This window comes from Eptatretus burgeri, chromosome 16, assembly GCF_056783735.1.
Source record: "Eptatretus burgeri isolate ZD-2024b chromosome 16, Ebu_testis_v1, whole genome shotgun sequence".
NCBI classification, from domain to species: Eukaryota; Metazoa; Chordata; class Myxini; order Myxiniformes; family Myxinidae; genus Eptatretus; species Eptatretus burgeri.
Genome location: NC_140976.1, coordinates 41,153,689 through 41,166,462, shown reverse-complemented (window position 1 = coordinate 41,166,462; position 12,774 = coordinate 41,153,689). Strand labels below are relative to the sequence as shown.

Below are 12,774 nucleotides of genomic sequence, written 5' to 3'. Positions count from 1 at the left end.
TCCCGACATTCCCACTACTTTTACTCGTTCTCGCGATAACGGGGCGTCTGGGAAATCACTCCTTCTGAGCGCAGATTTGGTCGCTCCTGTGTCGACTAAGAAAGGAATCTCTTGGCCTTCAATTTTCAAAGTCAATTTCGGTTCATCACATGGTTTCAAAGTCAGGAAGGGTAACTCAGACGAAGTCGCTTCTTTTCTTTGTCATAAAACGAATGGGTTTTGGGTTTGAAATGAACCTTGTACTTTCAGAAACCCAAGCAATGTCCAAAGTGTCAAAGAAAGACAAGATTATAAGTAGGTGGTAGGCCTTAACAACTAAATAGTAGAACAGTAGAGGAAAAACACAAACACTTTGACCTACTCAGACTGAGGCAAAGGTTTCTTGTCTAGAGAGTAATAATTTCCCCAACAGAAGCATATCAAATTGCTTTCTCCGAACTGGTCACCCACATTAATGAGATGAAAACTGCCAGTGATAGTACAGATCCACCCATTTTCAGGCTTGCTGATATGACCATGCTTTACAAGCAGAGGCTGGAGCAGCTTGGTGTTGAATCGCCTGATGTTCATCCTACTCTACTTAAGGACCAGCTGCTTTTTCACATCCCCAAGCTGCAAGCTCATCGCCAAGGACGAGATGTTCTGCTGGCTTTTGAGAATGATGTAGGCTCAATCCTCACACAGGCATCCAAGTACGGTGAAGCGATCCATCTAGCGAAAGCTGCTGGGATAATAAGACGAGACATGCTCGAGACAATATGCTTATTGTCTCGTCTCGAGACGAGACAAGACGAGACGTCACAAAATAAGACGAGACCTGATCCAGATGATATACCAGTGGAGGCATGGAAGTGCTTAGGAGAGATGGCAGTGGGGTTGTTAACCAGATTGTTTAATAAAGTCTTGGAAAGTGAGAGAATGCCAGAGGAGTGGAGATCAAGTGTACTGGTTCTGATTTTCAAGAACAAGGATGATGTGCAGAGCTGTGGAAATTACAGAGGGATAAAGTTGTTAAGCCACACCATGAAGTTGTGGGAAAGAGTAGTGGAAGCTCGGTTGAGAGGAGAGGTGACGATCTGTGAGCAGCAATAATGGTTTATGCCAGGAAAGAGCACCACTGATGCGATGTTTGCTTTGAGAATGTTGATGGAGAAGTATAGGGAAGGCCAGAAGGAGATACATTGTGTGTTTGTGGATTTAGAGAAAGTTTATGATAGGGTGCCAAGAGAGGAGTCGTGGCATTGTATGAGGAAGTCGGGAGTGGTGGAGAAATATGTGAGGATCGTGCAGGATATGTATGAGGACAGTGTGACAGCGGTGAGGTGTGCGGTTGGAATGACGGACCGGTTTAAGGTTAAAGTGGGATTGCACCAAGGATCAACGCTGAGCCCTTTCCTGTTTGCAATGATGATGGACAGGTTGACGGACGAGATCAGACTGGAGTCTCCATAGACTATGATGTTCGCGGATGACATCATGATTTGTAGGGAGAGTGGGGAGCAGGCTGAGGCGAGCCTTGAGAGGTGGAGGTACGCACTGGAGAGAAAGGGAATGATAGTCAGTAGGAGTAAGATGGAGTACATGTGCGTAAATGAGAGGGAAGGTGGTGGCATGGTGCAGTTGCAAGGAGTTGAGGTGGGGAAGGTGGATGGGTTTAAATACTTGGGATCAACTGTCCAAAGTAACGGAGAGTGTGGTTGAGAAGTGAAAAAGAGAGTGCAGGCAGGATGGAGTGGGTGGAGAAGAGTTGCAGGAGTGATTTGTGACAGAAGGGTAGCTGCAAGAGTGAAGGGGAAAGTATACAAGACGGTAGTGAGACCATCTATGTTTTATGGTTTGGAGGCGGTGGCACTAACAAAAAGACAGGAAGCGGAGCTGGAGGTGGCAGAGTTAAAGATGCTGCGATTCTCGTTGGGAGTGACGAGGATGGACAGTATAAGGAATGAGTATATTAGAGGGACAGCGCAGGTAGGACGGTTTGGAGACAGTGAGAGAGGTGAGATTGAGATGGTTTGGACATGTGCACAGGAGGGAAGCGGAGTATATCGGGAGAAGGATGCTGAGGATGGAGCCGCCAGGCAGGAGGAGAAGAGGAAGGCCAAAGAAGAGGTTCATGGATGAGGGCGGACATGCGGGCGGTTGGAGTGTCAATGGAAGATGTGGAGGATAGAGCGAAATGGAGACGGTTGATCCGCTGTGGCGACCCCTCACGGGAGCAGCCGAAAGAAGAAGAAGAAGAAGATGCTCCATCAAAAGTCGCATTTCAGCAGCACGTTTCACGACAGACCTAGAACAGGCTGTACCACCATCACTTCTGCAATTTGTCTGCATGGTCGAACATGGTGCAGACATCAAGTCCCAACTCCAGCATGGAGCATCGAAATCTGACCTTTCTATATCACATCTCCTGCAGTACAACTGCTTTGCCAAGTACAAGGAAGGAACGGATGTCCACAGGCATTCCTAGGACAGTGAGACAACTTTTGCAGTCTACGTTGGCCTGTATGTGTTTGCCAAGACGAGGAAGAGACAACTCATTGACATGCTCCATGAGAATGGGCTCAGCATATCATACGACAGAGTCCTCGAAGTCTCAGTCCAGTTAGGAGAAGCAGTTGTTGCACGGTATGTGGAAGATGGAGTCATCTGTCCCCCAGTCTTGAGAAAGCAGTTGTTCACAACTGCAGCAGTGGACAACAGAGATCATAATCCGACTGCGACCACAGCTCAAACATCCTTCCATGGCACAAGTGTGTCCATTTTCCAACATCCAAGCACTGAAAATGCTGGCGATGAATGTGCGCTGCTCAAACTGGAGTCAGAAATGAAGGTGAAGAAAGTTCGAGAGCTTCCAGAAGCATTCACCAATGTTTGACCAGCATACGTTACGAAAAATCCCAACCCTCCTCCAGTAGCAAGCCAGTCGATAGGAACACTACTACAGGACAGTGGCTGGACCAGTTCCATTGTGGAAGCAGAGGTGGCCTCATCTGGTACAGCAGAGTCTTTCCTGTCTGCATCCAGTGTCACCAGGATAAGACAAGCACACCAGATCACTGCATGCAGCTTGTACAAACTGATGAAGGAAGCATACCATGACTACCGCTCTGAAGAGTCTAAAAGATCAGATATAACCTTTGAAGATTGTTGTGAACAACAAAGGCAAGAGAGTCCACAGTTCCAGTTCTGGAGTACGGTGCTGAACATGGAGCTCACCATATTCACCCTGATCTGCTCATTCAGAGAAGGAGACTCCAACCTGTACCGTGAAGCACTTTCAGAACTGGCGCCTGACTTCTTTGCGAATAACAATGTCAACTACGTGCGATGGATCCCAGGTCACCTCCGAGATATGATGTCGCTTGAGCAACAACATCCAGATGTGGCCAGGGAGTTTCACAAAGGGAACTTCGTTATCCACAAGTCGAGAAGAGAATTCTCTGCCCTGGCAATCGACCAAGCCCACGAGCAAAATAATGCAGTCATCAAAGGTGACGGAGGAGCAATTGGGTTGACAGAAGACCCGGCAGCACTTCATAGGTGGATGGTCGCTGGACCTGAAGTGAGTCTAGTAGCTGGATACGAGGCCATGTCTGGTATGAAAGATGCAACCAACAACAGCAGACACCATGAGCAGACACTGAGTGCCCAGAAATCTTTCTTTGAAAAGGTGAAAGCACTCTCTGCAGTAATACAGGAGATGGGCAACCCATTCCAAGAAGAATCAGCCGACCTACTGGTACTAGACATGAAGAACATTGCAGACCCAACTCTAGCCGAAATGGTAGCTACACATCACCAGCGGGGCAAAGAGCAATTCCATTCGTTAATGGAGGGGCGACAGAATGAAGGTGATTGTCCTTTCTATCATCCAATCAAGAAAAACATTGTTTCTTTCTTCAAACAAGAGCAAGCTGGGGGAAGTTGTAAGGAGAAAGTCCTGAAAGACGACTGTCAGCTGTTCTCACAACTCTTCATCTCATGCCAGAACAGGCAGTGTGACTTGCAAGAATTCTTCAAGCATGAAAATCAGTCACACCCTGCATCTCTCAGTGACAGTGGCAAGCTTCATACATGTCAGAAGTCACAGCTGGCTGAAATTCTTGAAGCGCAAGTGAACATCCCAGACAGAGAACCAAGGGGAGATGCAGTCATCATTGATGGCTCAGCACTTATCAATGCCCTACCTCCACGCACTTCAAAGATATTTGATGACTATGCTAAAGAAGACATCATCCCAAAGGTGGAATCCTATGGTGCCAGGTACGAGAGGGTGGACGTTGTGTTTGATGTGTACAAGAAGTCAAGTCTGAAGTCAGAGGCAAGGTCGAAAAGGGGGCAAGGAATCGGAAGAAGAGTGACAGGAACCAGTCAGACCCCAAGTAACTGGGGAAGTTTCTTCGAGATGACAGCAACAGGACTGAGCTGTTTCACTTCCTTGCGGAAAAGATGTGTGAAGCACAGACGACAAGCACAGTCATTGTCACAAAGGGAGAAGATGCCATTAGCAACACAAGGAAGTCACTGGATGCTGTCTCCATGTTGATATTGAAGAAGCTGACACTCGAATATTTGTACACGCCAGGGATGCAATGACGGATGGTCGCAAGTCCATTATCATTAAGGCTAATGACACGGATGTACTAGTCATAGCAATATCTGTACTGCCATCCTTACTGGAACTAGGTCTTGAGAACATGTGGATTGCCTTTGGCCATGGAGCCAAGGCACGATGGATTCCAGTCCATGAGGTAGTTTCTGCAATAGGGCCTGAGAAAGCTAGAGGGATCCCATACTTCCATGCGTTCACTGGATGTGACGTCGTGTCTGCCTTCCGTGGTAAAGGGAAGAGAACTGCATGGCAGACTTGGAACGTATTTGATGATGTTTCTGAAACATTCACCAATCTCAGCCAGCATCCAACATTGATTCGTAATCTTGACCTGCAGAGGCTGGAGAGATTCGTTGTCCTCATGTATGGCAGATCAAGCGCAGCCACTGGTGTGGACGGAGCAAGACTGGATCTCTTTGCCCGCAAGCAGAGGCCGTACAACTCAATTCCACCAACACAGGCAGCCCTCGGAGAACATGCAAAACGTGCAGCCTATCAGGCTGGGATCATCTGGGGCCAGGCAACCATCTCCAGTCCAGACACGAGCAGTCCTGCTGAATGGGGATGGACACAAAGGAGAGACTTGGCAGATATGTTGGACAACACTACCCCCTATTGCAGCCAGCTGTCAGGAACTGACCAAGTGTTCCTGTAAGAAAGGTTGCAACTGGAGATGCAAGTGCTTTCAGTCAGGGCTCCCCTGCACAGCACTCTCTCTGCAGCTGCATATGTGGACAGTAGCAGCTGGAGGAACATTCACATGGTATGCATAACTTTGAACATTTACTAGCAAGGGCCTGGTTGCAGAAAGGCCTTAACTTCATATGACAATCATTAAAGTGGTGCAAAAATCAGAAAAAGTGTGTCAGGGGGCTTTAAAAACAGGAAAATCCACTCCAGCAGGCTTGAAAACATGGGTATCCACACCTAGATCATGCAAATCGGACAACTACAAATACTAAGCAAAAAGTCAACTTCGGGAGGCTAACTTGGTGGCCATCTTGAAAAATGGCCGCCATCTTGGATTTTCAAATGGCCACTCAGACAGATTTGATTAGAATCCCCTGGAGAACAAATGTGCCAAATTTGATGCTTGTATCATATGCCCCACTAAAAGGACACAAACAACAGGCATGATATATAATATAACAGTAAATAAGGTGGTGTAAAAGATGGTGCATCAATTGTGGTATACTTCTGTAAAAAGAATTATACAATCTTTAAAACCTTTATTTTATATAAATTTAATTATACACTTGAACAAAAGCCTGGTGTTGGCGTAGTGGTTAGGGTAGCGTCTTAGGATCCAAAAGGTCCTGAGTTCAAGCCCCGTTGGCCACTTGAATTAATACACACCAGGGGGTTGACTCAGCCTGTCATCCTTCCAAGGTCGGCGAAGTGAGTACCAGTGTACTGGGACCGGTGTATGCCCCAGTTAAAATAGGTGTACCACATCCCTGTGTCGTAAGAGGCGACCAGGGTTGCGTCAGGAAGGGCATCCGGCGTAAAACCTGTGCCAAATTATTATGCGGATCATAACGGATGATCCGCTATGGCGACCCCTAACGGGAGCAGCCGAAAGAAGAAGAAGAAGAATTATACACTTGAACACTGAAGAGCACAAATCGCCTTCTTAGCACTTTCAAACTCATCTGTTGGACAAAATACTTTTCGTCCAACGTCGCAGTACTTGGACAAAATATTACGGCATTTTACGCCGTCTCAACCATTATATACAGTTTATCATTAGGAATGTAAAGTTCTGGGGATGGGTAAGAATAATGAAAGTGTCATGGAGACTATATAATTTAAGAGGCAGATCTTGGAGCTTGTCACACATGAGAAAGACCTGGGCTTGGCAATAGATACGGGGGATGTGAGCAGACAGGGCAATTGCAGGCCGATATAGGTAGAGGATACAGGGTTTTAGGGGAGATAAATTATAAATGGAAAAGGGAAAAGGGAGGGTGTTTTATGATTGTACAGGATTTTAGTGAGGCCTCAGCTGAAATATCATGTTCCGTTTTTGTTGCCATAACTGAGGAAGGATATAGCTGTCATAGAAAGGTTTCAGAACAGTGACTAGATTGGCTTTGTGCCTCCATGTTCAAAGGTCAACCACAGCAAACACAAAACATTTTCACAGCATTTTAAAGAGGTTGTGAAAAAATTATTTTGTCAGGTTTTTAAAACATGAGCAAATATAACGTGCTTAAAATGTTTTTTAAACATTCAAGGGGAGGTAGAGCACGATGAGCTATGCCATCACGCAGGCTGGCTGACGTAATGGCGCCTCGCTAACCATCCCAGGCCAAAAGGAGGTTTTTAAAATCTGCGCATGGGATGCAAACGTGTAAAAGATCCCCTCTGGTACCATCCCGTCCTTACCCCCACTTGGCGCCTCACCTGCTTCATCGAGAGGACAAAAACTAATAACACTTTCTTACCTATTGTCTGCCAACTATGCTACCCCTCAGTGCATACACAAGAACAGGACAATGTCTTCCTCATCGGACCCTGATTTTTTTTTTTATGTTCTAACAACAAACACATGGACTATGCTAATTTATCATCTACCTGATACGTATCCCTCCAACAGAACAGTTAGTTTTACTCGATAACGTTTTTCTGATGTTTTAAAAACCCTTCAAAATAATTTCACAATGGCTATTGGCATATTGTTTTTATGATTATATATACCAGACTCGGTTGCATAATGGTTAGAGAGACCGCTCTGAGTAGGGATGGTCGGTAGTTCAAACCCCAGCCGAGTTGTACCAAAGACTTGAAAAATGGTACGTTTTGCTTCCTTGCTTGATGCTTAGCATTTAAAAGGATAGAGAATGCACAAACAACGCTGGTAAGACAATGGCAAACCACCCAGAATAACCCTTACGAAGAAACTGCTTCAGCAGCATCAACGCTTTGTAAAGGGTATGGTACATCAGAGTATTTTAAAATATGGATAAAAGATGGGCAAAGTATCGCATGCTAATTAAAAGCATGGGGCTTCACTTTAAAGGGAACCCAAATGCAATTTCTGTTTTTATAAACTATTGAAAATCATTAATCACGGTGAAGCGGAAAAAAAATCTTTGAATGTATGTCTTTTTGCCAATTACAAAGTGCCAGAAAAAGCCCTAGAGTGTTGATTTTTGATTTTCGCCAGTGACGTCACACCTTGAACCCACCTTGATCCAAATGGTGGCTTTATACAGAGAAACAGTGGATTTCGAGCTTGGATTCTGAAACCGATTTCAACGTCATTAACCATTAATGAAGTATGTGTGTCATTGACTGATGGTACGAGGCAGACTGGAAGTTTGGTAAGATTTCACAAAAGTTTGAGGGAGTAGTTCAGTGACAACACAGGACAGACACTGCACAGATATATATATATATATATATATATATATATATATATATATATATATATATATATATATATATATATATATATATATATATATATATATATATATATATATATATATATATATATATATATATATTGTTACGGCTGTGGAAATTCGCAGAACACCATATAGGTCCTCAGTTCAGTTATGCCGATAAGTCCGTGTTCAGTTAGATTTCCCCACCGTTGTCTAATGGGAATTATTCGTGTCACCCGGGCTGTGATCTTTGAGTTAGCCGTTTTTCTTTACTATCGTTATTTTGGACCAACCACAACGCCAACCACCAACCACCTTCTCCACCACGCCACCCACCAACCACCTTCTCCACCACACCACCCACCAACCACCTTCTCCACCACGCCAACCACCAACCATCCACCACGCCAACCACCAACCACCTTCTCCACCACACCAACCACCTCCTCCACAACGACAACCACCCTCTCCACAACGACATCTCCTCACCATCTCCTAAACCGTATCTCCCCCAATAGACCAACCCGAATAACATCGCCTCACCTTCATCCCCGAAGCGACGCCATCTTTGCACCAGCCGCGGCGAGTCCACATCGAACGGCATCGCTGCAGGCACACGCGGGGGTTTGCTCGCCGCGCAAGTTTGGTGATCTCGCGCACGTCCGCTCTGTGGAAGCTTCGCCTCGGAATGCGGATCAAAAGACAGAAAGGGGCGGGGCCAGTGGGGGTCGAAGGTCGGAGAGCGGAGGTCAGATCTCGTCTATCGGGCCCTATAAAAGGCCGAGCTGAGTGCCAGTTCGGAGTCTGGAGTCGGTGGAGTCAGTCGGTGGAGTGTCAGTCTGGAGAGGTCGAGGAGCTGCGTGGAAGTCGGGAGCCTGAAGCCTGCAGTCGGTGGAGAAACTGAGGAGAGCGGAGGAGACGCGAGCGCGACTAAGCCTGCTGTGCCACGCGGAGCTGCGTGTTCGTGTGCGAGCCGGAGAGAGCTCGCCAACCAGCTCCGAACGGTCTGAGGTGATCAGGCTTCGGAACGGTCCGAGCATCGCTGAGGGACGAACGGGTTCTTAAAGAGAGCATCAACTCAAAAAGAGCGAAGGCCCGTTCGTTCCTCTCAGGCGTTGCCGGCCGGGGCCCGTACCACCAGGCCACGGCCGAGCCGCGGTTACGCTAGCTGCCGTGGGGAGGGAGCATCGTGGGTCACCCCAGTGAGGAAGGTAACCTGCGCGGCCTCGCAGAGGCTCTGCGGTCTACACGGCTCCGTGCAATAAAGGCCCAAAGAGGTCCAGTCTGCCCCTCGTCTGTCCTGGGGCTTTTCTTTGCTTTCGAATGAATGTTGTGGCGCCATGTCCGCAAGTAGAACTGTATAAGTGACTGTACATAATAAATAGACGGTATTAGCTCTTCTCCTTTGCATTGTGTTTGGCTGTATAATTGTAATGTATGTGTTTTGTATTGATTCCATACCTGCATGACTGTATACGTGTGGGAAATAATAAATGTGCTTGTTTGAATGTGAACCTGTTCATCGTGTCATTTTCCCCATTGAAACGCCGTATTGCATTTCGGAATGGTAGCGGGCTATTTGATGGCCGATAAAAGAATCGGGTCCAGCGAGGTCTCGCGATAATACCCCGCTCGGTTATCCCAGAACGGAACAAACCGCTTAAGCGGTTCGTGTCCAAGCAGACCTCGCTGAGGTACGGTCTCTCGGTAGGCTGCCCGCGCGAATAATTAGGTACATCTACAATTCGGCGATTGACCCTGTCACGCGTGGGTAGAATATTGACTAGGCCGTGGTGTGCGCTTGGAGCACACCCATGACTGGTTTTCGGCGTTGTTCCGGAAAGTCGCGACTGAATTGTCCGTCCGGTGGGCGTACGGCCACGATTCGGCTAAAAGTGGCTGTCCGCATGCCGGCGGGCGCGAATTCGTAACATATACATATATATATATATATATATATATATATATATATATATATATTTATATATATATATATATTTATATATATATATATATATATATATATATATATATATATATATATATATATATTTATATATATATATTTATATATATATATTTATATATATATTTATATATATATATATATATATATATATATATATATATATATATATATATATATATATATATATATATATATATTGTTCTTAAAATTCATTTGAGTCAAGACACCAGGTTGTAACATGGTCAAATTCCTGTCGTTAAGTGGATTGCAGGGCTTTCCACTTTGGTCTACAACCACCTCTGGCAGATCTATGATCCTGCCATAAAAGGTTGATATTAAAAAATTACCATGAAAGATTAGCTCTCGATCATGTGGCCTTCACCAGGAATTGAATGAATGATTTAAATTATTTTGCTTGGTAAACTCATCTTCAGTATTATTATATGTATGTCAGCTAACTCAAAGGGTGTAACTGCTCTGATGGTGGGTGAAATTGTGTCTGCACTTGCTTTTCAGGAATGATGGTTCGGGGAAGCCAAGATCCACAGCATCCATTGACACAGCTCCTCGTGTACTCACCGACCCGATTTGGAATGTTCCCAACTTAGAAAATAAAGTGTTTGAGCAGTTACCATTTGAAAGGAATCAAGAAATGAAAGATGTTTTAAACAATGCATTAGTTTCCTCAAACCATGAGTTTGAGAATGTTGGACTGTGGGGTGAATGTTTTGTTCAGGCCTACTTGTTGCAGTGGAAAAAGGACGGTCCAGATCCTCGTCCAACTAAAGTGGAATGGGCCAATGAAAAGGGAGAGAGTGGTTGGCCATTTGATTTTGCCATCACTTTTCAGGCAGATGAAAGTCTCTCAAATAAGAGTGTACTTTACATCGAGGTGAAAAGTACTGTCCACTGTGACAAAACGTACTTTGAGATTTCTCCCCAGGAATTAGAGCTGGCCAATGACAAAGGTGAAAGCTACCAATTGTATCGTGTGTACAGTGCGTGCAATATTGAGAAAGCTTGCATTCATCGAATTCGTAACCTGGCTGGCCAGTTACGCACAAAAGATTTGCAGCTTTTCGTGTTTGTTTGACGAAAAAAAAAGTAGCCATTGCACTCACTTGGTCACTGATGTGAGATAAATAGTTGTATATTTCAACAATTCAAAATTTTCCATTGAATTGTACATTTAAGGGAAACTGAACTGAGAATTCATAAAAGAAAAAAAGAGAGAATGATAACCAAAGTTTTTGCTTTGCATTTTTTTATGTAAAAAAAAAAATGATGCACCATCAACTTAAAGCATTGTCTAATAATCCCTGTTGTGGCCTCTATTGGTGTCTGTTCTAAGACTGGCTGTGGAATGCATACGATGTATCAGCCAATCAGGGACTCGCAAGGGTAAGACGAGGCTGCTGCCACCACCAAAGTTTCCGCCAAATTAAATTTGCTGTGTTCATTGTTCTAAAATGGTGCATTATTTTTGATAAGGATGTGATGTAAAAGCATTGTCAATGATAAATTTCAGTGATTGATGAATTCGATTTTAGTTTTGCTTTTTTTAAAAATTATTTTTAAATTTGTTTGTATGAAAACATCTCTGTGATTAAGGAAATGTTCATTTTGTAACTGTAGCAACACTTGTGCATTTTACCAATGTTTTGTCAGCATTATAATCTATACTCTGTTAGTTTTCCATCTTTCCTTAATTTATGAGTAGGGAAAAAAAAAGATGTTTATATGTGTTTTTGTTTTTCAATATTCAGGCGACCTTCGTTTCAGGATCTTTCTTTCGTCAAACCAGCACAAATTCCATTGGTTATTGCTTCAAGATATGTTGTAATAAATTTTCCGTTTTTCCAATTGCGTACCTTCTTTACAAATTTCAACCCTCTTTTTATCACATTGTTATGTTACCTCTGCCACCGAAGGTGGGTGAAGGTTGTTTTTAATCCCTGTTTGTCTGTCTGTGAGCAGGATATCTCAAAGTTGTGGATGGATTCAGACAAAACATTTGTGGGCAGGTTGGGTGTGTGACGAGGATGAATTGAGATTTTGTTGAAGATCTGGATACCAGAATTTCTTCAGTGATTCTTCACCATTGATAGATAGGGCCAAAAACGATATAACGCATGATATCTCAAAAAGTTGTAGACGAGTTATGATAAAGCTTGGTGGATGAGTTGGTTCGGTCACAAGAACAAGCCAATTCGATTTTGGTTGAAGTCCAGATGTAGATCCAGCCTATCAGTGGGATTCAAAATGTAAACTGTTCAGCTTAACAGAGGTATGTGCTCGACACAATGCCATTCATGATGTTATTTCAATTGTTTGCCATGTGGTTTGGTAATTGTCAATCATGAATGATTGAGTAATCTCCCCCAGTATGGACATGGCTCGGTGGGCACTGTCACTCTTGTAAAATGTAAATGTACGTGACTCATTTATATGATGTCATGTTTGTAAAACTGAAGTGCAGTTTCCCCTATCATAACGTAACCGTTTCACTAATTTTACCAATCTGCCGCTTTTCACATAGTTCAATTTCTAAAGCTGAAAATGGACTGAGCATGAGCAAAATCTGTGCACTGACTGGAAATAAGTCTGAGATTGTATCACCACATCTCACAGCACTTTCTGTACCAGAGTATCGTTCAGACATCAGATTGATCAGCTTTGGTTTTACCCCACAAAGACCAAGAATCATCCAGAAGGCATCCCGATTCACTGAATCAAATGCTTTGTGGAGATCAACATAGGCTGCAAGCAGCCCCTGCCAAAACTTTCGTCTGCGTTCGGTG

General features: G+C 44.3%; 2 protein-coding genes across 9 annotated transcripts in view; one reads left to right on the top strand and one right to left on the bottom strand.

Moving 5' to 3' along the window:
• Positions 1 to 11,836, top strand: part of LOC147010935 (uncharacterized) — a 234,455-nt gene extending 222,619 nt beyond the window's left edge. For all 8 annotated transcript variants that reach the window (XM_085859819.1, XM_085859817.1, XM_085859816.1 and 5 more), the window contains one exon: positions 10,490 to 11,836. In XM_085859819.1, the coding sequence (XP_085715945.1) occupies positions 10,490 to 11,066 (577 nt within the window). In that variant the 3' untranslated portion in view covers positions 11,067 to 11,836. The remainder of the gene's footprint in view (positions 1 to 10,489) is intronic.
• Positions 1 to 12,774, bottom strand: part of LOC147010934 (uncharacterized) — a 95,177-nt gene that overhangs the window by 13,996 nt on the left and 68,407 nt on the right. The gene's annotated exons all lie outside the window — the stretch shown is intronic.